General features: G+C 43.7%; 2 protein-coding genes across 6 annotated transcripts; one reads left to right on the forward strand and one right to left on the reverse strand.

Moving 5' to 3' along the window:
- On the reverse strand, positions 1-11,506 carry ENOPH1 (enolase-phosphatase 1). Its single transcript, XM_083756943.1, has 6 exons — positions 10,671-11,506; positions 5,497-5,598; positions 4,699-4,901; positions 3,212-3,344; positions 1,702-1,825; positions 1-617 (listed from the first exon to the last, which is right to left on the reverse strand). The coding sequence occupies exons 1-6, from the start codon at positions 10,752-10,754 to the stop codon at positions 478-480; spliced, it is 786 nt and encodes a 261-aa protein (XP_083613069.1). The 5' UTR covers positions 10,755-11,506; the 3' UTR covers positions 1-477.
- Positions 11,507-11,638: 132 nt separating this feature from the next.
- Positions 11,639-23,644, forward strand: HNRNPDL (heterogeneous nuclear ribonucleoprotein D like). Of its 5 annotated transcripts, none has more exons than XM_083756832.1 (9): positions 11,639-11,874; positions 15,513-16,830; positions 19,183-19,351; positions 19,452-19,613; positions 21,027-21,158; positions 21,276-21,390; positions 21,654-21,821; positions 22,108-22,200; positions 23,378-23,644. In XM_083756832.1, exons 2-8 carry the CDS (start codon positions 16,712-16,714, stop codon positions 22,176-22,178), a joined length of 936 nt encoding a protein of 311 aa, XP_083612958.1. In that variant the 5' UTR covers positions 11,639-11,874; positions 15,513-16,711; the 3' UTR covers positions 22,179-22,200; positions 23,378-23,644. The 5 variants fall into 5 exon arrangements, 3 of the variants coding, with proteins under 3 accessions (XP_083612958.1, XP_083612956.1, XP_083612957.1); XR_014568367.1 differs by lacking the exon at positions 11,639-11,874 and adding an exon at positions 22,586-22,690 and having other exon boundaries at positions 16,588-16,851; XR_014568368.1 differs by lacking the exon at positions 11,639-11,874 and adding an exon at positions 22,586-22,690 and having other exon boundaries at positions 16,588-16,851; positions 23,382-23,644.

Below are 23,644 nucleotides of genomic sequence, written 5' to 3' on the forward strand. Positions count from 1 at the left end.
AACCTTAAAAGACTTGTTTATTATTTGCAGGAGAGAATGAAGCTAAGGGAATGTGTGTCTGAGGTAAACATGCTGGGCACAACCCACGGCAAGGATCTCCTACACAGGAGCCTCTGGAGATGAACGGCGGCTGCAAGTAAACTTAGGCAGCCCCCTTCGTCTCGAGATGGCCTTCCATGGGCAACATCCTCCTGGTGGTTTGCGCGACTTCCACGTGCAATTTCAAAGCCAGGATGTGCTAACAACCAGGGCTTTGCAGCCGCTGGGTCCGAGTTGTGCCTGCAACACCAGCAGATGTCTCAACCACACCGGGTTCAAATTCCTATCGCTGGAAGGCCAAGGATCCCAATGCTCTCAATTCCAAAATTCATGTCACCAGCAATAAACTACCGTATTATAGTACAAGGAGGATTTTGGTCAGGTGTTGCTCCCGTATCATCCTTTCTTTCCTTAACAGAAACGCAGAAATTTGCTTCTTTAAGTGGAGGATGGCAAGAAGAGTTCGTTGAAAGAGGTTATGAGTCTATAATAAGATTTCTCGTCATCTGTCAGGCCCGCATTGCCTGGCCGGACTACTATCGCCACATGCATGTCGACCTCTTCTGCGGCATCTGCCTCTGAGGGGAAAAAAGCAAGAATAATCCATCAGAAGAGGGTGAATTCAGATACACATACCCATCTTATTACTGCTCATATGCTGGAAGCTTTGGCCAGCAAACATCTTTCCCTTAGCTAAAAGTCTTTGCGCTGGTGAAACTGCACTATGAGCAAGAGGTTGTGTTGTGGTTGGGTTTTTTTTTAACTAACTTAAATATGAGGAATTGTTAAAACATGAAATTGCTCCACCTCAAGTTTTAAACAGTATCACATCAGGGGCCACGTTCTACTCTCCTTGCACCATAATAAATAAAGTATGCAAACCAGAGAAAGCTGCTGAATAAATGGCACAAATTAAATACATGTCAACGTGCTTTCAAAAAATAATAATCACATGGTCAGTGAAGACAAGCTGGAGAACTCGGCCACATCTGGCAAAAATCTGGGTCATTTGGGTGAAAATAATAATAATAATAATAATAATAATAATAATAATAATAATATATTATTTGTACCCCGCCCATCTGGCTGGGTTTCCCCAGCCACTCTGGGCGGCTTCTATAGAAACCAAAAGTACACTAAAATATCACAGATTAAAAACTTATTTTAAATAAAATATTTTAAATTAAAGTACAAAGGGCATTGGAAGTTGCCTTATAGTAAGTCAGACCATTGAGCCATCTAAACTAGCATTGTCAACATTGACTGGTTGTTGCAGGATTATTATTAGGAGCCTAAGTGGCAATAAGCAGTACGTTATTATGATTATTTATCACATTTATATCTCACCCTTCCTCCTAAAAGAGACCAGGGTGGCAAACAAGAAGCGATTGCCAGGTTACAATTCCCAGAGTCCCCTGGGAAGAAAGAATAATGGATAAACCACTCTGGGAACTATAGCTGTGACAAGCACAGCTCCATAAGAGGAACAAGGACTTTCCTTGCAACTCCCCTTAATAAACTACAGTTCCCAAGATTTTCTGGGGGTAGTCATGACTGTTAAAATCAGTATAATCGTGCTTGAAATGGATGCAGTTCACAGTGAACAGCTTTTGGGCAGGCTTACGATAAGATAAGGATCACAACAACCAAACTTGCTCTTACCCCGAGTGACATCCGTCAAGAACAGTATGTTGCTTGTGGAACACCCAATGCTTGCGGCGATCCTCTGGTAACTCTCGCTGTCCACTTTCGGGCCTATTTTGGTGTCAAAGTGGCCATCAAAGAGCTGGAAGATTTAGGAAGGACATTTTGTTTTTAAAAGAGAGGCTTAACGTTTCTCATGCTCATCTTTCATTTTTGTGTTAATATCGTTTTTCTCGCTTGTTGGCTCGGTGTGTTCTTTAATGCAATGTTGCTTGGTTTAAGATGTTAAATTAGGCCAGCTTATTCATACTGTTTTACGTCGTACAGACTGACAGTTGCATTCATTGATGTTGTGATTATATAGAATAGTTTCTAATGTGTCTTCTACTTATTTCATAAAAATTATACACTGCTAGATTGCAGAAAAACCAGTTTCTTCCCCCAGTTTGCAAAATTTAACAGAAGTTAGAGTCCTGGTTAGATTGCGAAGACCCCTCTAGGCCCCATTTACACGTGGAGCAGAATGTGGGGGTAAAAACAGCCTGTACCATTAGGTACATTAGGGACCCCTGACCATTAGGTCCAGCCGTCACAGGGATTCGAACCGCCAACCTTCTGATCAGCAAGTCCTAGGCTCTGTGGTTTAACCCACAGCGCCACCCGCGTCCCACGCTGCGAGAGGATATGTGCCCTTAAAAAAAAAGCTTTGATTTAGATTTCAGGATTTTAAAAAAAATAGTATTTTGCATTTTGATTTCTGCACTCTGTTAATTTTTTTTTAAAAAAATACATTTATTTACATTTTACACATTCCTTTTTTATTATTTTTATTTTGACAAAGTAATAATCATAAATAAATAAGAGTAAAAATGTGCACCCCACCACTGAGACGTTTCCATTGTAACTATCCAACCTCCCAAAATTTCAACACCTCTTGCGATGGTTCGACCCCTTTCCGTTTTAAAAGTACGAGTTCTACAAACACCCTGATTTGTAATGCAAGTCAACCTTGTGTTCTTCAGTAAAATAGCAGAACACTCAGACGTTTCCAAAACTCTCAATGCAATAAAATTAAAATGCACAGCAGAGCGAAGTGTTCTAGTTCAGCCTGCTCCCCACTGTGCTTGTATTCCGCTTGCAAGTAAATTTCATTTTTTTCACTAAATAAAGGAGAATGGACGAAGGAGGAGATGGGAATTCCTTGATCTGCAGTGCGAAGTGGAACATTCCAGTCTGCCGCTTAATTCCTTCACTGCATGTCTTCTCTGCTTTTGCCCAACTTATTGTCTCAAGGACACAGAATCACAGCATTGGAAGGGACCCTTTAGTTCAACCCCTGGCAAGGCAAGCTGTCTCCAACAGCGGAGGCAGAACATAAACCATCAAGGTTACTTGAAGGCCTTATCCTCCATCTTGTTAATGCAAACAGACACTCTGCGCCTGAGAGAAGCTGGAAGTGAGACCGTTTTAGGGCAGAAGAAGCTGGAAAGACAAAGAAAGGAGACAAACCTTTCAGCGTTGTGCCTACCTCGCAAATATCGCCTTCCGTAGAGTTCCCAAAAAAGAGCTTTTGTGCCTCAACACTCCCAGAGGAATAGATGTACACTTTCATCCCTGCTTCTCTCCATTTCCTGACTGCTGGAACCACATCATCAAAGAACCTGTAATGGACAGGCAATAGCAATGGATGAGGCGGCAAAATATCTTGAAGAGACAACAGAAGTGCTTGCCTTATTTGTGTGTAGAATTTGTTGGGCAGCCACATTCCACAAATGCGCAAGAAGACCTGATGCACCTTAGAATTAGAGGAACAAAAACGTTCCGATAATAAACGGTCTCCCTCGGGAGGTGGTGGACTCTCCTTCTGTTATGTAGTGAAGTTTCACCCTGGGCCAGCAGGGGGATACTGTAGATAGTTTTCACTCAGGTCTGTAGACAGTTTTCACTCAGGTCCACGTCAGTTATTTTAGGCGGGAAACTCTGGGTTGTTGTTGCTACAATGTTGACAGCCGGCGGCCTATAAAAGCAGGCCGGCTGAGCTGTTTGCTGTTCAGTTCTGTCCAGCTTGCAAGTAAAGAGCTGCTCTGGAGAAATCACTGTGTTGTCTGCTATGTTCGCCCACAACCTAACACCTTCCATGCAGGTTTTTAAGCAGAGGTTGGAGGGCCACCTGTCAGGAATGGTTTAGCTGAGATTCCTGGGTTGGACCAGATAATCCTCAGGGTCCTTTCCAACTCGACAATTCTATGGTTCTATGATTCTAGGTGTGTCTCTAAATTATGAAGAGATGCATACAGACACCCATCCCAACACTGGATGATAACAACAACAAGAAGAAGAATCCAATCCTAAAGTATGCTGCTGAAACGAAGAAATCAGGGGTGGGGGAAGGAGCAGGAATGGATGTGTGTCCATTCAGTCTTGATACTCAAGATATTCCTCTCATAAACACATCATTGCTTGTTTTAACTCGCTTGTGGGAATAACTCAGAGGCTGTGAAAGAAGGAAGGTGAACAACAAGAAGAATTAGAGGAACCATCGGAAATGACTATGAAAAGCAGTATGAGATGATCAGAACCCTCCAAACTTGAAGCATGGGAAGTCCTATTAAAAATTTATAATCTGGCAGAATATTTGGATTATTTGATATGTATACATATAATTTTGAATGTTTAATGTGATTTGATTGGATTGTTAAAGCGGAAAATTTAATAAAAATGATTTTTTTAAAAAAAGATATTCCACTCAGTTCTGATACCCCTAAACTCAGAATTTATTCATTCTAAGGGTCTGCATTTTGCACCTGGCTTCAGCAAAAAAACAACAACCCCAAACAAACAGGAATTGATTCTGAAAGCCTGAAGTCTGCCCAGTGCTAGGGTCAAAGCCCCATGTTTTCTGCTTTCATGTGCAGATCCCCTCTAAATGTGTGTTTATCTTTGTTTGGAGGGCGGAGGGAGCAATGGGGCAATAACGCACACTGGCCGCTCGTGTCATAAATGCTAGCTACTCACTCTCCCTTCAGGCGGCCATTTTCGTACGCTGCCCTCCATATGTGGCCTTGGAGCTGCTTTAAGGCGGTTGTCTTCCTGTCTAAAGACATCTGCCAGTGGACGTTGTCTATGACGGCCTGGATGATGCGCTCCACCTCCTCCTCTCCATCCCTGGTCTCCAGCGGGATGGGCACCACTCCATCTATGTGAGCATCTTCTTCAGCCTTTGGGAAACGGTGAGAAAATGTTATCAGCAGTGATGGGGACTCCTACTTCAAAGAGCCCAGCTGGGTCACATTCAGGGTCCATCTACTCCAGCATCCTGCTTGCTGCAGTATCAGCCAGAGGTCCTTTCCTGCTACCGATGTGCCGCGATTAACATCAGTACTCGTGACTTTGTCCTAGACCTGGTTGTCCTGACTGCAGCAAGAGAAGACTAGAATACCTGTATACCTGAAGGAGCATCTCCACCCCCATCGCTCAGCCCAGACACTGAGGTCCACCTCCAAAGGCCTTCTGGCGGTTTCCTCATTGCAAGACCTGAAGCTACAGGGAACCAGGCAGAGGGCCTTCTCGGTGGTGGCGCCCGCCCTGTGGAACGCTTTCCCATCAGATGTCAAGGAGATAAAGGACGGCATAACTTTCAGAAGACATCTGAAGGCAGTCTTGTTTTAATGGTTGATGTTTTATTGCGTTTCTAATACTTTGTTGGGAGCCGCCCAGAGTGGCTGGGGAAACCCAGTCAGATGGGCAGCATAAAAATAATAAAATCATTGTTATTAGAAGAGGAAGGAAAGGAAGGGATGGCAAACACTTTACCTGTTTTCTCAGAAGGCCGACGTCTTCTTGGCACTCCTCTTCCTCCCAGTGTGCACGAAGGTACTCTCGGATGTTATCCTTGATGTAGGAAAACAGAGTATCCTGGCGAGACAAAAAGCAAAATGAACACGAGGCAGAAATGTTTCCATCACTGTATTCCCACCCCTTGCCTGTGGAAAATTTTCCATTTTTAGGGTGACCTCAGCCTTACTCATGTGTTGCTAGCTCACGTAGGGCATCGACATGCAAAGCAGCAGTAGTCAACGTAGCGCCCTCCATCTGTGGCTGGACTCCAGCTCCTGTGGTGATGGATGATGGGAGTTGTAGTCCAACGATAGCTGGAGACCCCAAGGATGGGAGAACACTATTCTAAGGGGAAATGGGGATTAGGACTAAATGTAATTGTTGCAATACAGTGGTACCTTGGTTTATGAACTTAATCCGTTCCGGAAGTCCGTTCTTAAACCAAAGCCGTTCTTAAACTGAGGCGCGCTTTCCCTAATGAGGCCTCCTGCCGCAGGTGCCCTTCCAGCGTTCGGCTTCCGTTCGTAGACCAAGGTAAAGCTCGCCCACCGGAATACTACTTCTGGTTTTGCGGAGTTCATATACTGAATAGTTCTTAAACCGGGCTGTTCTTAAACCGAGGTACCACTGCATAAAGTTATGAGCAGGCGATGCCCCGCTGCAATTCAACTGATATTTTTAACATTTAAAAACGACAAAGCACATTTGCTTCCCCGTGCTCTTCCTCGCCCTGTTAGTTCCAATCCCTGGTATTATAGAAGGGCATGTGAGTGCAAAGCCTTCAGCCTGCAACTGTTGAAGTGTGCCTTTTGGTTAAATGATTCGTTCGATGGAGAATTAGCCAAGAGTAGTAGTGGATGGGGGTGCTGGGGCAGCCGTCACTTGACCTCCTGACAGCAGAGGCCCTGCTGCTTCCAGGGAAGGAGAGGGGCGAAGTGGTGGGAAGACAGGCGCAGTGAAAATGCAATGGCAGGAGCGCTGGATTGGGGCTGGCAGTGCATTTGCACCATGCTGACCTCCCCACCCCCCAAAAACCCTCTCCTTCTCTGTAAGCAGCAGTGACTCAGCTGTCAGGAAGCCAGGGGAGCACCACTGCCACGTCCACTCCTTTTACTACTGGTCAAGAGTGAAATGCAGGGAAGTGTAGCTTGAGACACTTTTCAGAATAGGAATGATGGCAACATCTGCTAGATCACCTGGCTAACTGGCGGGCCCTCCTTCCTCTGGCAATTGAATGATGCAATAATGAAGTTTTCAAGTTTGCTTACGATGCATAAGCACAGAGAATTAAAAAGGAAGACGCCTTTACCCCGGTATGGCTCCCCTTTATCACATACACAGCCGAACAAGACAATGACAATAATCCACCAACAGTATACAAATCAATATGGCTAACCTGATCCAAAACACCCACCCACCCCACTCACACACATAAACAAAGATCACCACAGCCTATCACAAACAAAAAACCACACCCTAGGCCAACCCCAACCTCTCTCACCACCAAAGGAACACAAGTGAACAGCACAAGCAACGCTGACACCAAACCCTACATACATTAAGCATAATAGAAACATCGCCACCCGACCCTACCCCCACCCATCTCCCCACCCCATCCCTTTTTTTCTCCCTCCCCCTAATGTCTCAACAAATGAAACGGATTTGTAAAAATGTTACATGGAAAAAATACGAGAGACATTACACATACGGTACTTCTGTAAAACAAGAAAATCTTTAATAAAAAAACACAGATTTTTTTTAAAAAAGGATAAACAGAGGCTAGATACATCTTTCCTTTTATTTGATGGGGGTATGGCTTCACACAAGCAGTGGTAAAGTTTCTTTGCAAGGTTGTTTTGCATTTCTAATTAAAGCTACAGCTGGATGAACCTTTTTTTGTGAAACTCAGTATGTTTCACAAGGTGACGCTATGCAGTCGGAAGCAAAAACCACTGAGATCAATGGAGTTTGTTCCCAGGAAACATTGCACAGGATTGCAGACATGCTGGTCCTAATCAACTGGGTATTGTGTTACGTACTGTTGCTCTTGGGATGCTTGTATGCATGTTTAAATAATGTGTCAATGCATAAGCCTGCATTTTGGGATATTTCTTGGGAGTGTTGGGACGGAAGCTCCAATAGGACAGCTGGAGACGAGGTGTTATAGCTATTACTGAGTATCAGGAAAAGTGCCAGTTTAAGGAACCGCTAGACTGGGCGCAGCCAATTAAACAGGGAACAAAAAGTCTGGCATTTGCAGTTCATGACCAGGGGCAATGGACCTGCTAATTGACAAATGATGCAGCCTTCAAGTCAGGTAGGAAATCAAGTTCAAGGTTGGCTGCTCATGCTGCAAAAATCAACTTGGAGAGAAAAAAGAGACTCCTAGTCCCTCAAAATTATATGGTTACTTTGAGAATAAAAAAGGCCAGTTTCGTTCAAAAGGATAAACTCCTCCATTAATAAGCTTTCCTTGGCAATGGGCCTCTTTCCCCCTCAACAAGCCCCTCTTAACGCCCATTCACGTACTTACTCCCAGACCAGGTTTTGCTAGAGCAGGGTTTCCCAAACCTGGGTCTCCAGCTGTTGTTGGACTACAACTCCCATCATTCCTGACCACTGGCTCTGCCAGCTAGGGATGATGGGAGTTGTAGTCCAACAACAGCTGGAGACCCAAATTTGAGAAATCCAGCGCTAGAGGACAGAAGTAACAGGAAACATAGCAGTCATTATATTAGCAAAGGTGGGGATTCATTTGAGGTGGTGTTCCAGGTAACAAAATCAATAGGAGGGACCAGAAAACATCAGGCACACTTCTGAATGCCAGAAAGAACAATAATAGTTCTCTCTTTCTCTCTGTGTGTATGTGTTAAGGCAAAGTACAGTGTCAGTAGGAAGCCTACTGTGTAACTGTGACCTAATTTCCTAAGTATTTGAGGTGACAGCTCTCAGCTCACGTTTATATAGCAGGAGTGTGAGCAGAAGAAATAGCAGCCCTAAATTCTTAAGATTATGAAGTGTTTGTTCTACTTAAAAAAAAAGAAAAGGCAAGGGTATACAGGGCTTTCAGTCCCTTTGGGTATTTATTAAAAAATTTAATGACACAGAAACCCAGTCCCAAATGTCTTCACTTAGGAAACATAGGCCTTACTGTGTCCATCTCGGGCCACATAGTCCAGTACAGTGGTACCTTGGTTCTCAAATTTTATCCGTTCCAAAACCAAAGCGTTCCAAAACCAAGGCGCGCTTTCCCATAGAAAGTAATGCAAAATGGATTAATCCGTTCCAGACTTTTAAAAACAACCCCTAAAAGAGCAATTGAACATGAATTTTACTCTCTAACGAGACCATTGATCCATAAAATGAAAGCACTGAACCATGTACTGCAGTCACACAATCAATCAATCAATCAGTAGCTGAACTGGGTTCCACACAGTCACAAAAACAAAACAAAAAGTGCCGCAAAAACAAAAATGCAAAATAAATAGCAAGAACAGACAGACTTCAGCGTAACGCTCAAAACGAAAGTGTGCCACTCAAAACGGAAGCGTGGCACTCAAATCGGGAAGTGTAACACTCAGAACAGAGCACGTTTGGCATCTGAAAAAAGTTCGCAAACCAGAACACTTACTTCTGGGTTTGCAGTGTTTGGGTTCCAAGTTGTTTGAGTACCAAGACGTTTGAGAACCAAGGTACCACTGTAATGTCCACACTGGTGGGTAGTTGGCTGTCCAGAGTTTCAGGCAGAGGAAATTCCCAGCCTTACTGAGTGAAGCCAGGGATTGCATTTGAGACCTTCTGCATGCATGCAAAACAGGTACTTTACCACTGACATTTCCCCCATGACATTTAATGGCAGTATTATAGTGAACACCGCCCTGAAAGAGAATCCTGCATCATCTTAAACTGAACAGATGTAGAATCACCTTTTGTGGATTTATAACCCTCTGCAGGTGTGTTAAGCGTTATTCTCTGCTGGCAAAATTATAAACATGGGTAAATAAAAATGATGCAAACTGCAGAGGCCAGAAATTCAAAGCAACACAGGAAGCTCACATACTGTATTTACATTTCATGGCCTTTTGCCCCTTCTGTTTAATAGCTCTCTGGATGTGTCTGTGTACATGTGTGTGCATATTACATATCTGACGACAGGCAGTAGTGCTTGATGCAATTAAATAAGGTCCCCGCTACAAAAGCACATGCAACAATACTATTTATGAGTATGCCACCATATGCATGTGCAGTGTTGTACAAAATTCAAGAAGGTAGATTCCCTGCCCTGAGGCTTTTTTTCTGGCCCACGTAGGACCAGTCTGGATAGTTGGCCTTGGTGAAGATTTGACATTTTCTCCCCCCAAATGTAAAAAAATCTATTTTTTACGGCAAAAAAATATTGGCTTACAATTTAAACATGTCCTCTCGACTAAATTGTGGGTGGTTATTACCCTAACAGATCACTGGGAATGGAGCTGAGAATGGTATTTATTATAACCATGAGATGCGCACATGAAAAGGATTTTTTTTTAAGTACACAGTGGTAAAAGTACTTACATTTAATTCCACATTCTCTCAAGATTAAGTCACAAAGTAGTGAAATCTTTTCCCGAAATAGCACTGGATAAGCTCCCCATCATTCTAGACCAAAAACTGTCTTACAGATAAAACAGCACAATTGCAGCAGAGGGGATGGGAAGTGCCTGTTTTTACCATGCGTTTTTGCGATGCCCCCCAAGTCAACAAATCTACAGACCCTATCGGTAGCTTTTCACAGATCAGCAGATCAAAACTCAGCATTCTGCTACTGTCAACTTTCTTAAAAGGCTGCTTTGTATCTTTCTCCATGCCTCCAGGTTTCCCTAAACGCAGATGCTAAACGTTATGTGATTACAGAGGGAAACTGCCATACCCGTGCCAAGAAAAGCGAATGTGGGGAGGCGCACAGATCGCTAATGTGCACCAGCGTTTGTTTACTCGGAAGGGGAAAGCGGCCTCACCTGCTCCCAAGGGAGTTGGGGGGAGCGCAGGTTGCGGCTTCCGACGGCCCGATCCAAACCCCCTCCCCCCAAAAAAAACCCCCCAGTGTCAGATGCGCACCCGACGGCGGGGCCTTTCTACTCCCTCTGCCTCCACCCACCCCAAATCTTCACCTTGACAAACGCGATGGGTGTCGTCGTGCCTTCGATGTCCAGGAGGAGCACGCTGACTTCTGCGGGGACGGCGAAGCCCACCATGTCCACCGCGGGGGCCCCCGAGCCGAGGGGGTGAGGCTGCTGGCTGCGCGCACGGCAGCGCGGAGACGCCGATCCAAGCACACAAGCGCGCACGGACCCTCCCCGGAAAGCGGCTTCACTGGGACGCGGCGTCGGAGGGGAAACGTCGGGAGGAGCCGCGGAACTGGCGAGAGAGAAAGGAGGGGATCGGGCGCACCACGTGGCTGGAAGCGGAGTCGCCGCTGCATCCGGATCGCGGGAGCCCGATTGGCTGCCGCGAATGGACGGGGAGGCGGAGTGGCCGTAATGCGGCGCGCAGGAGGAGGAGGAGGAGGAGGAGGTGGTTGGAAGCGGCTAGGCGCATTCGCCGTGCGCTCTGCTGCGCGCACCGTCCAGGGCGCGCGCGCGCTCCTCTGCTCCTGCTCGCGGGGAAGAGCGCGCACATCACCGCGGAGCAAGATCCCCGTCGTGGCTACTGGGGGGGATTCCTCTCGTGCAAGCGCGCGGGGTTAAGGTGCAAACCGTGCGCCTTCCGAGGGAGCGCCTGAAATGCGCGGCGCGTTTTTGAAAAGCCGTTGAAAGGATCTGCATAGAAATTCAACCAAGGGGAAGCGAGGAAGTCACTTAACAATGTTAATAAGTGTAATTTTAATAAGGTTATGATTTGTGTTTATTTATTTATTTGTTTATAATTTTGTGGAAAAAAAATTTTTGGGGGGGGAGGAAATGCGCGGCGCGTCACCATCATCATATCGATATTAACAATTGGTAATAAGTCAGGCCTCGGGCTGCATCACGCGTGCGGCCATCCCCATTTCCGTAACCCAAAGTAGTTACGGATTTAATAGGCGTGCACCCAAACTACCGTGTTGTGTAATAAAAGCTGAGCGGCCATTTTCCCCGCTGCGTAGAGCGAGTGCCTGGGGAGGATGCATCTTGTCTGCAATATAGGAGCAGCATCTCCCTGCAGGTTTATCGGCAGGACAAGCCGTGCGAGGACATTGTAGGCTGCATCCCTTGGTACCGTTGGAATATTAGCTGACACGCGCCCGCAGTTGCCCTACCGCTTCGAGGCAGAGGCTTCGTTTGCCCAAGAAACGCTTGAGATGCTTTAATTTGGGCACTGATGGTGGATTCAAAGGTATGCTCAGAATTAGGGTCCCGTCCTGCTGTGGGCAGCCCAAGCTATTAGTGTGCATCGTTAGCTGACAATGCCTTTGGAACGCGACTAGAAATGAATGGTTATTGAATTCTGGTATTTTGGTTTCTTGCTTTGTTTCCACTCATTTCTCTGATTTCCTGATTAAAGTCATTGGTGACTTGGTGCATCAGGACAAGCAGGGCTTAGCCCTACCCAGTGAAATGTCAAGCCGGTCTTTTTAAGAGTTTCCTCCAAAATCTCAAACCAGTGCTTTTTTTTTGTCTCATGCATCTTTCCATAATCCATTTGAAGTTAGTTTAGGGAGGGAGATAGTTCTGTCAATCTCCTATCCTCTTTCAACCTCAGTGCAAGAGCGGGGAGGTCCCATTCACCTGTATCCAGGCAGAAAAACAAAATGATAGTACATGTGTATGTTAATGGCACTTAGACCTGATTTTGCAGTTATTGCCCCTTCCTGCATGATGGTAATTTAGCCATGGTAATTTAGTCTTTTCCAGCAAGACTATGTTCTGAGCATGCTCAGAACTGTTTCCTTGAAGGTCACACCTACAAAGTTCAGGTCCCAGCTGTGTGCTTTGCAACTTGTCTTTTTTGGTAAAACCTGGATTGGGACTTTTATGGGTTCTGGTGAAGTGGAATACATAAAACACTGAGTGGGTGCTCTTACAGATTCCCATTATGTACAGCATTTACTATTGGTGTTTCTGCCCTGCCCCCTTTCATTTTGGTAAAAGAGCAGCAGCGAATCCATGTATCATGCGGTAGGAGGCTTATATTCAGTGTTAGTCCTACTCAGAGTACATCCATTGCAATTACAGTGGTACCTTGGTTCTCAAACTTAATCTGTTCTGGAAGTCTGTTTCAAAACCAAGGTGCGCTTTCCCATAGAAAGTAATGCAAAATGGATTAATCCGTTCCAGACTTTTAAAAACAATCCCTAAAACAGCAATTTAACATGAATTTTATTATCTAACAAGACCATTGATCCATAAAATGAAAGCAATAAACAATGTACTGCAGTCACACAATCAAATCAATCAGTCAATCAATCAGTAGCTGAACAGTCACAAAAACAACAAAAAGAGCCGCAAAAACAAAAACGCAAAATAAATACATTGCCAAAAACAGACTTCAGTGTAACACTCAGAACGGAAGCCTAACACTCAAAATGGAGCACGTTCGGCTTCTGAAAGAAGTTTGCAAACTGGAACACTTACTTCTGGGTTTGCAATGTTTGGGTTCCAAGTTGTTTGAGTTCCAAGGTGTTTGAGAACCAATGCACCACTGTAATGGACCTAAGATTCATTAATTTCAATGTGTCTACTCTGAGTAGGACTAACACTGCATACAACCAGGTGATATTAGATTTCAGACTGTTACTGTTGTGGAAACATCTCATTAAATATAAACAGAGATACCTCATTGCGGAGACAGATGCAGTCTGTGCATACTACTTACGGCATTTATTTCTGAAGCTCAGTTCTGAACCACGTCTCAATTTAAACCCCCTAGTCTATGTCATGCTTTGATTGGGTAGAATATTACCTGCACCTCTGCTGTATTTCTAGAGCATTTAACTTTATGGCTATTTTACAAAAAATATGTTCTTGGTTTTCATTTTGTTCTTTTAAATAAAATTCATTTTCAGATGAAGATTTTTTTCCTTTTCACTCCCTCTATGCTATATTGCTAATCACAAACAAAAAGTTCTCTTTAATAATATGATACTTAATGATGCCAAAGCCCAAATGCAACCCTGGAACAAATGGAAAAAGAAGATTGTGCCTTTAAATATATACCAATGAGTCAGATTTCACACACAGGATTATGTGGAAAGGCTTCCTTGTCATAGGGTGTGGAATTCAAACAGGCTGGAGACTCAACACTTCTCATTTTACAAATTTTGGCCAGCGTGTCACCAGGATAGTTTTCCATTTTGGGGCTCTGCGGTATGTACCATTACCTCTTGTAAAGCTGCATGGAATGAGATTGCTCAGTGCTACTCACTTTGCTGCCACCCCTTTTTATCTCCTCCATTATCTCCTCTATTAATTCCACAATTTAAGCCCTACTTTTCTTCATAAACACATGAAAAGCAGCTTACAGCAAGACCAAAACACAGTAACCAGAATAACCTAAATGTTACTAAAATCAATGTCCTATAAGAAGAGGATAAAATAAGTTAAAATGCAAGGGGATAAAAACGTTTAATTTCTGCTAGAAGCTCAGGGGCATTAAAAGGTCTTAGGACCATGCTATAAGCTTAAGAGAGTGTTTATGTGGCTTTCAAGAAAACAAATGTATTTGTATAGTATGCTACATACAAATAAATAAGTAGAATACCAGTTGCTGAAGCCTATGACTAAGAGAGTGCTATTGTGCTCATGTTGTGTGGTCTCATCCAGCAGCACTTTCCCTACGTACTTAAAAGAAGTTTCACTGATCAGGAATCATTCCAGTTCCTTAAATTTGCAAAATAAACATTTCAAAACACTGGCATTTGAATTCAGTGAGGGATATGCAGTGTGTCCTATATATTAATCTTATGCTCTCAAATGACATGAAATAAGGGTGCCTTTTGGGGAGGGCAATACAATAATCCTTCCACTTGTGAAGGGACAAAAACCTCAGAATCAACCAGGAAATGAGAAACTTTGCCAAAGATCGAAAGGCTGTACTCCTGTGCTTTTAAACTACTTCATACATGAACTAGAGTTAGTGGGAAGTGAGGCAGCGGGACCAAATTGTTCAAGTTTGCTAGCGGGACCAAATTGTTAAGGTAACCCTGCTTAGAAAGGCTGAGGATGCTCTGTCCTTACTCTTTGTTTCCCCAGCCACTCTGGGCGCCTTCCAACCAAGACCAAAAATACACTAAAATGCCCCAAAGGAGATGCCCCAAGGACCTCAGTGGAGCTTCCTTCCTTCCTGATAAGTGTGCATAGGATAGAAGGCTTGCTTGAAGCATTACTTAACTTCCTGCTGAAGTCTGAATAGCAAGCAGTGGGGAGTTTGAGAAAGCAGCCAGGCAACTCCTGACACCAACTACTGGGCACCACCCTTCTTGGGTGCTTTTTCCTGGCTTGGGTGTGTTCTTTAACTGCGACAGAACTTGCTTGCCTGAATGGAGAGAACAATGTATGTGTGGAGAAACCAGTGTTTTTTCCGGGGGGGGGGGGATGCAGGGGTACGCATACCCCTAAACATTTTGTGAATCTTTGTCCTTTTGTCCATTTACTGTATTTATTTTTTCCGACTTGAACTATAAAATGGGATTTTCTTGAGTCAAAAGGAGAGTACCCCTAAACATTTTTTTAAAGAAAAAAAAAGCACTGGGAGAAACCTTTACCATTTGTGTTGCTGGAATTATGTAGGGTACTGGATGAAAGATGTAAGGCTGCGTACGTACCATACGTTTAAAGTATGCCTCCCCCGCCAAGAATTATGGGAATTGTAGTTTGTTAAGGGTCCTGGGAATTATAGCTGTGCAACAAGTTTCTTCCAGTTCAGAATATCCTCTTTTTTTGGGGAGGGGGGCTGTTCTTTAAATGCATGGTGTTTATGTAGCTGTTGTCATGCATCATACTCACCCTTGATTTGCACTCTGTTTCCCACAAAAGAATGCAGCCCTCACAGAAACCTCATCCAAATCATGACATTCATGGATGTCCTCTGGGGAACTCTTCCTGCACTACATGCACAGCTGTCAACTTTCAGATTTGAAAATAAGGGATCAGCAGCCTCGAAAATAAGGGATCAGTAGCCTCACCTGTCCCGGGGACAGTCTACAGGATATCTAACAATCCAGGATAGCAGTGGGAAGCAGCGGGAAACGGTGCTGGAATAAGGGAATTTCCTGCAAAAAAAAGGGAAAGTTGACAGTTGACAGCTATGCTACATGACCATACAGGCCCAAACATGGGAGGGCTCCATTGTGCCCACTAAAAGCCTCCACCGCCTCTTTTTTCCGCACTGCGTAACATGCGAAAGAGGCCACAAACCACACAAGCAGGCCGTACAATTGATTTTGGGGCAAGTACAGAAACAAAAACTTTGCACCCAGGCAGGTCCTTTCAGAAGCTGTGAATGTGGGGTGAAGGTGAAAACTAGAAGCAGGGCTCACTTTCCCACTGGATGTCCCACGTGTCCTGCCCATCTGTATTTACTCATGGAAGAAAGGCACTCTGCACTTGATCAGGAGCCACGTTTCCCTTCATGCGCTTTATGAAAAGCAATGGCAGATGCAGGTCCCTTAACACCAACTAAGCCCTGACTCCATCATCATTGCCTTCTGAGTAAATAAGACTTAGCTTATTATTTTTTTAGGACCTGTCTTATTTTGTTGCTTTGAACCGTTTTTAAATGTTGTGCTTAAAATATTGCAACCTTCAGGCGAAGAGTGGGTAAATAATAATAATAATAATAATAATAATAATAATAATAATAATAATGGGAAACGAGACCCACTATGCAACAACGGGTACTTTTCTACGCAAACGTGTGGAGTCCCTGGTGGAAGAAACCGAAAGAAACATAGTGCCAGCCCACTTCTGCTCACGCCTCGGCTATTGCCCTTCCGCCACTGGAGCGCTCGTTTCCTACAGGAAATCCCTCCGCCCTCATCCTCCTCCGCGCCTGCGCCTGCGGACGGCGACGATTGGGCGAGAGAGCCCGTATATAACCGCGGCGCAGGCTCTGCCCGGATCTCTTGTTACGGCCGCCATTTTAATACTCTGCTTGGCTTCGCTCGCTTGTCCCTTCTCTCGTCTTGTCTCTGTGTGTGTCTGTTGTGCGCGCTTCTTCTCGGCCCTTCTCGGCCATGGAGGACAACACCGACTACGGCAGCAGCAACAACAACAACGCGGGCTCCGGCGCCGGCGGGGACGACTTCGCCGAGGGCTCCAAGATCAATGCCAGCAAGAACCAGCAAGATGACGGGTACGAAGGGCAGCCGAGCAGGTGGAGGAAACCAGCCTCGCGGCGTGGCGAGGGGAGGGGGAGGAAAAGAGCGAGGGCGCCATTTTGTCCTGTAGGAAAAGTAAATGGCGGGAAGGAGGGAGGAGGGGAACTGAGGCGGCTCGGCCACGTGACTAGGCCGTTCCCACGCGAGCGCCGCCTCCCCGGGCCCCTTTTGTGTGTCCTTCGCTCCGCCCCCCGCCCGCTCGCGCGCTCGGCCTCGGCTTCCAACTGGGCGGAGCCGGGAAGGTGCCCGTTAAGGCGCCGTGACGCAAGCGGCAGCCTATGGGGGAGCGCGGTGGGCGGGATCAAGGAAAGCTGGCGCCGCCGCGTGCGCAGTGTAGGAACCGGGGAGGAGTATTAAGGGTCGCCTGTTTCGCGTGCGGGGAGATCCCAGGTTCGATCCCAAGCGGGGGACTAGGGAGAGACTTACCTGCTCTGCAGCCCTGGAGAGCTGCTGCCGGCCAGTGTAGGCTTCCTTGTGGGTCAGGCTCTCAAGGCATCTTGCTGGTTTCTGGGCGCACTTGAGGTAGTTTAGGGTGAGAGAGCAAGTTGCCGAGGGGGGGATTGGAACCCTCCCAGGCCCCGGTCCTGTGTTTCTCAAACTTGGGTCTCTGGATGTTGTTGAACTACAACTCCCATTGTCCCTAGCTAGCAGGACCAATGGTCAGGGATGGTGGGTCTTCCAGCTGTTGTTGGACTATAACTCCCAAGTTGCAGAAACATTGCCCTACTCCCAACAATCATAACTGCTGCACTTTGCCTGGCAACAAATAATAAATTATTATTATCATGCAACATCACTCTTGGATGTAGTTGTCTTTGGTGATCACTCGTAACCGAGTAAGATAGTTTTACATGAATATGGTCTTAACGGTCTGTCTGTGACTGTGGAGGCCAATTCTGGATCCATACATCCTTCCACAGTGGAGTCAGAGGTTTCAGGTGGTAGTTGATCACAGTAAGGATTTGCCAAACTGCACCTTTCTCTTAGCACATTTCTCCTTTTCTGATTTCTGCTTCTTCAAAGGCCATGATGCCTTTGGTAAAGGCTGTTCTCCAGTAGGAGCGCTCACAGGCCAGTGATTCTCAGTTGTTGGTGTTTATACTACATTTTTAAAGATTTGCCTTGACAACGTCTTCAAACCTCTTGTTGTGCCATCCTTTTGATGATGATGGATTGCAATTCCCACTATTCCTGGGTGTTGGCCATGCAGGGCCACATAGTTCTCTAAGGCCTTATCCCAGTCACCTACAATATGAAATCCCCATTGACCTACCTTTCAGGGCTGTTAAGACTGAGAGCATGGTTAGTTATCTGCACTTTCATGTTATCCTGCATTTCGAGTTTTCTTGAAATGTATCATTGTTGCAAGACTAATCAAAGCTGATAGTTGTCCTTACTTATGCAAGTTTCCTGCTTCCAGGGAAGGGTGTCTAATGTCATTCTTTCTGTCCTGATTCCATTCTAAGTTCAAGATAGGATGAGCAGTTAATCAAACACGTACCTTTCATTCCTGTTGCAAAGTCTTAAATCAGGATAGATTGTGTTTGCCTGCAAATAACATCCAATCCATATACTTTTACTTGGAAGTAAGTCCCATTTAAACAAAATAAGCTTCACACTAAGCATGGCTAATACTTTCTTTGCGTGAATGAAAGTGTCATAGAGTTTCTATAGGCATGTATTTTAAACCATATATACATTTACTGTTGTGTAGAGGCATTAGAACTTACAAGAGTTGTCATAATCTCAGAATAGACACAGAATGCGTTCCGCTTCATGAAAATGTTAACCTATACTTGGCTACTCTTGTATTTGGGCTTTTTGAGATTAAAATGCTTTCTCCCGCAAATAATGGAAAATAAAGATGACCTTGTAGATCAGCATTGAGAACTTTATGCCCAGCCATTCCCATGGTAGGGATAAGAGATAGGACTTTAATATATAAAAATGCAAGGAGCTTTACAGTCACCTTTGCTTACAGTTTGAACCACATATGCAGGACAAATCAGTAGAGCAGTATTCTGAAGGATCCCCTTTACGCCAAAAATGAGGTTTTGGATTTTTCTTACTAACTTGTGACTGTACATCGTGTGACATGTTTTAGTTTTTCTAATTTATGTGGAATACAATAGAGACATGGTAAATGAGTTGGGGGCAATCAAGCATAGTTGTCTATCTTGCTTAATAATTTTGTTCTGTATTGGTTAGTGTAATTGCCTTACTTTAAATTTATTAGCTACCTTGCACATGGAAAGTCAAAACATACATTAAATCTATAATGTTTTGGGAAGGTATAATTTAATCACATCTCTGTCCTTTCATTGCAGTAAAATGTTCATTGGAGGCCTAAGCTGGGATACGAGCAAAAAAGATTTGACGGAGTATTTGTCTCGCTTTGGAGAAGTGGTGGACTGCACAATTAAAACAGATCCTGTCACAGGGAGGTCTAGAGGCTTTGGCTTTGTGCTTTTCAAAGATGCTGCCAGTGTTGAGAAGGTATGTAAGTCTTGGTGTTAAATGGCCATAAGTAGCATCTCTGAATACTTATGAAATATTTTCATTTTCTGAGTCTGAATTTGAACTCGTGTATTTTTAGGTTTTGGAACTGAAGGAACACAAATTGGATGGCAAGTTAATAGATCCCAAAAGGGCAAAAGCTTTAAAGGGGAAAGAGCCACCCAAAAAAGTGTTTGTTGGTGGACTGAGTCCAGATACATCTGAAGAGCAAATAAAGGAATATTTTGGTGGCTTTGGAGAGGTATAATCTTTGTTGTTGTCTTTGTCTAGCATTTTTTGTGCCTACAGTTGAGGGGTATTTTGTGGTATATGTACTGGTAAAACATTGCTTGTTCTAAATTGTACAAGAGGCCTGCAACTTGTGCACATTTAACTTGTATGCATTCAGCTTTACATGCTTGGCCAAATTTAAAAAGGGTTGGGCACCCAGTAAAAAGAACGTGGCAATCTCATCCACCATTGCACCCAGTGTGTTTTGACTGTAATTTTGGCTTTAGGCACGATCCCCAAAAGTTGTGGGCTTACTGTAATATAATAAAAACAAAAAAATTCCTTCCAGTAGCACCTTAAAGACCAACTAAGTTAGTTCTTGGTATGAGCTTTCGTGTGCATGCACACTTCTTCAGATACACTGAAGAAGTCAGTGTATCTGTGTCAGTGTATCTGAAGAAGTGTGCATGCACATGAAAGCTCATACCAAGAACTAACTTAGTTGGTCTTTAAGGTGCTACTGGAAGGAATTTTTTTGTTTTGACTATGGCAGACCAACACGGCTACCTATCTGTAACTGTAATATAATAGTTTTGAATGACACTGTCTGCATTTGCATACAACAGTAAGCTAGACCTTCTGAGTGAGCAGTGTTTCCTGGTCACTCCTTTATTTTGATCCTCTGGCACAATGAGGATTAATGTAGGAGGGAGCTTTGACATCTCATTATGTCCAAGTTAGGGATCAGAGTTTGCTGCAAGAAGCTATGATCAGTACAGCTGATTCAAAATAGGCCAGAAAGTCTGGCTTATCATGTGCAGATGTGACCTTTGAGTAGCTTGATAGCTTTACTCTTGGGGTCCTTGACTTTGAGAGCTTACAGTGGGAATAAATGGGAACAATTTGAGAGTTGCGTTTACAATGGAAGTAGGGGCATGGGTTCGGATTTTTACACTATTCAGTTAAGACTTCTTGCAAGCTGCCTAAAATATTAATTATTGGTCGATGCACTGTAATGCATCTGGTGCTTAAGAGTAACATAAGGAAAAGATGATCCTTGTCTCAAAGAATTTGTAGTCTAAATTGCATCAATGAGGTAAAAGTAAGAGGGGTGAAGAGGGTAACAAAAAGAATGAGGGAAGAGCATTGGATGAATGTGAGTAAATGTAGCTTGAGTTCGATCAGAGTCCAGGGGAAGGATTTGAGAGCATGTAGAAGTTAGAGATTTAGTTTTAGGCATGAGGGTTTGCAGAAAATGGGATGATAGAGGTTGGAAGCTGGAAGAGTGAAGGTATATACACATTGCAAAATAGGTCCAAGAGGATGAAGGAAGGCTGTGTTGGCTGGGACTGATGGGAGTTGTAGATCAAAACACACAGAGAGCACTAGTTTGGTGAAAGCTGACATTGGGTTAGATTTTACAGCTTTTAACTGTGGTTTTCAGATAGAAAATATTGAGCTTCCCATGGACACGAAGACAAATGAAAGAAGGGGTTTCTGTTTCATCACATACTCAGATGAAGAACCGGTAAAGAAATTGTTGGAAAGCAGATACCATCAAATTGGTTCTGGAAAGGTATTGCTTTGTGTTTGTCACTTGCCTTTTCTCTTGCATGCAAGAGCGATGATAGTTCAGAATGTTAAGTCCTTTGTGTATGTAGCATTACAGTTCTGCACTTTTGTTTTCATCTAGTGTGAGATAAAAGTAGCACAGCCCAAAGATGTATATAGGCAGCAACAGCAGCAACAGAAGGGAGGCAGAGGCGCTTCATCTGGTGGGCGTGGTGGTTCCAGAGGACGTGGCAGGGGTGAGTGTGCCTTAAATCTTAACTGCTGAAATGTGTCTCCAGGAACCATCTGAATCAGGAGTTGCAACCTGAGGGGGTGTTCTTGGAGTGATACTACATTGTAAGACTGAGGGGAGAGATGGTTCTACCTTTTTTTTAATTTGGGAGCCTTTGTAGCTGAATATTAGAGTAAAAATGTTTTAAATACAGTGGCTTTTAATTTTTCTCTAACATAAAAGGAAAAGCAGTTCTAAAGATTTCATGTCAAAATCACTTTATTTTAGGTCAAGGTCAAAGCTGGAACCAAGGGTATAACAACTATTACGATCAAGGATATGGAAGTTACAACAGTCCCTACAGTGATCAGAGTTACAGCAGCTATGGTGGATATGATTATTCTGGGTATAACTACCCAAGTTATGGCTATGGACAGGGATACGCTGACTACAGTGGTAAGCCTCTTTTCTTTCAACATTGCCTCTAGTTCATACTACAGATTTAAGGGTAGTTTTATCTTTCTCATCCTGGCATCTATGGGGCAGGAAGAGGAGGGTATTGCGTATTTCTTTATGGATTTTTAGTTGTGGGAGTTTCTAAGAGTTGTGTGAGTCTGTATTGAAACTGATAGAGGTTTGTGTAAGTATCTGTAACGATTCCAATAATAGTTTGGTACAGCATCTTTTGAGTCTCCTGTGGTTTTGAGATGGCCTTTTAAGCTGCAATTTCTCTCCTGAACAGGACAGCAAAGCACTTATGGAAAGGCATCCCGAGGTGGCGGTAATCACCAAAACAACTACCAGCCATACTAAAGGAAAACCTGGAAAGAAACAGGTGTGTATTGAGTGAAAGTGTCACCACCCATACATCTAATCTAATTTAAAGATCAATAGACAAACAAGTATAAACCACTTTTCTTGGATAGCCCTTTTCTAAAAAAAAACTTTTTTAAAAAACGTGTTTTGAAATGTGTTTTTAAAACTCTTTACTTTTAAGTGTCTATAGATCTTTAACTCTGTAAAAGGTGGTTCATCGTCCTTAGTACTTCAGAGAAACATAAGAGTTTTTCTGCTTACATTGTGTGCCAGGTGGTGTAGAGGAATAATTAAACTTAATAGAAGTGTTAACCAACAGGTAAAGTACTGAAATGGGTACAACTTAAGCAAAACAAGATTGTTGTCTTCTAACTCTGACATTATACCTTGTTTGTACCCGCCAGCGGGAACTTCATTGCAGGCCGTGTGTCACCCTGACCACGTCTATCTCTGGGGGTCGCACGTTGCAGGCAGAGCGCAAGGCATACACCAGAAAACGCTGTCCTGTGGTATGGTCTCTTCCAACTTCATGTACCAGCGTAAAGATTAAAGTGGAAAACTTCAGACTTTGGCTTCTTTTTAAAAATCTTCTTTGAAGATTTAAGTGTCTTAACTTAAAATGGTTTTTTACAGGAGTTAAAGTGCATAAATGCCTTTACAGCTTAATCATTTTTGGTCTTCTGTTTAGTGTTGTATATCAATTGTGGAACCTCGTTTTAAGTGTTCGTTCTTTAAGATTTAATGCTTGCTTTTTTCTTTTATAGCTATTAGTGAATTCTACAAACCTAAACGAACTTTTAAATCTGGAAACATTAAAGATCATATGCAGATGGCAGTTTCTATTTAATCACTTGGCTAACAATAATTTTCCTTGTATTGCCACTTTCTCTTTCCCGCTAGCAGTTGAAGCCGTGAAAGGCTCTTCTACAGCTTGGTTTCTAGTAAACCAAGAACTTCCTTGCTGAGTTTCTGCAGTTCTTTGACATAGCTCCATCATTTGAGCTGAACTGGGACGCCTGGGCATGTAAAGTGCAATTGGGTCATCAGAAATATTTCATGTTGACAGAGATGCATATGATCTTTAACAGTGAAGCGAGGAATAAATAGAGGACTTAAAGCAGTTCATGAAAATGGACCTTTTAAAAACGATTGTAAACGTTGCACTAGTCTCATAATGTTTTTTGTCTTGGTTGTAGGTAGATTCTACAGCAAAGCCATCTTGCAGAACATCAGGACTGACTGGAGGGTGGTCTTCGTGACATGAGATTATTTTGTAAAAGACTTTTAGTGTATGACACAACAGTGTCCAACTGTACATAGCGGCCGAATAGTTTTCTTTATGGTTTTTACTTTTTGTCCTTTTGTCATCTGTGTTATGATGCCAATGTGGTTCTTGTGTTTATACAATTTTTATTTGTATTTCTTTGTTGAATGACTCAAATAAAAATGCTTCTCTTCTGTGA

Source organism: Podarcis gaigeae (assembly GCF_964106915.1).
Source record: "Podarcis gaigeae genome assembly, chromosome: 9".
Taxonomy (NCBI): Eukaryota; Metazoa; Chordata; class Lepidosauria; order Squamata; family Lacertidae; genus Podarcis; species Podarcis gaigeae.

Excerpts from the sequence above, each read along its gene's own strand:
- ENOPH1 (XM_083756943.1), bottom strand. The coding sequence starts at position 10,754 with ATGGTGGGCTTCGCCGTCCCCGCAGAAGTCAGCGTGCTCCTCCTGGAC. Across the intron at positions 1,826-3,211 it reads CGGAAGGCGATATTTGCGAG|CTCTTTGATGGCCACTTTGA; the intron begins GTAGGCACAACG and ends TAAATCTTCCAG. Across the intron at positions 618-1,701 it reads CTTGACGGATGTCACTCGGG|AGGCAGATGCCGCAGAAGAG; the intron begins GTAAGAGCAAGT and ends TTTTCCCCTCAG.
- HNRNPDL (XM_083756830.1), top strand. The coding sequence starts at position 16,712 with ATGGAGGACAACACCGACTACGGCAGCAGCAACAACAACAACGCGGGC. Across the intron at positions 21,159-21,275 it reads ATCAAATTGGTTCTGGAAAG|TGTGAGATAAAAGTAGCACA; the intron begins GTATTGCTTTGT and ends GTTTTCATCTAG. Across the intron at positions 21,391-21,653 it reads TTCCAGAGGACGTGGCAGGG|GTCAAGGTCAAAGCTGGAAC; the intron begins GTGAGTGTGCCT and ends ACTTTATTTTAG.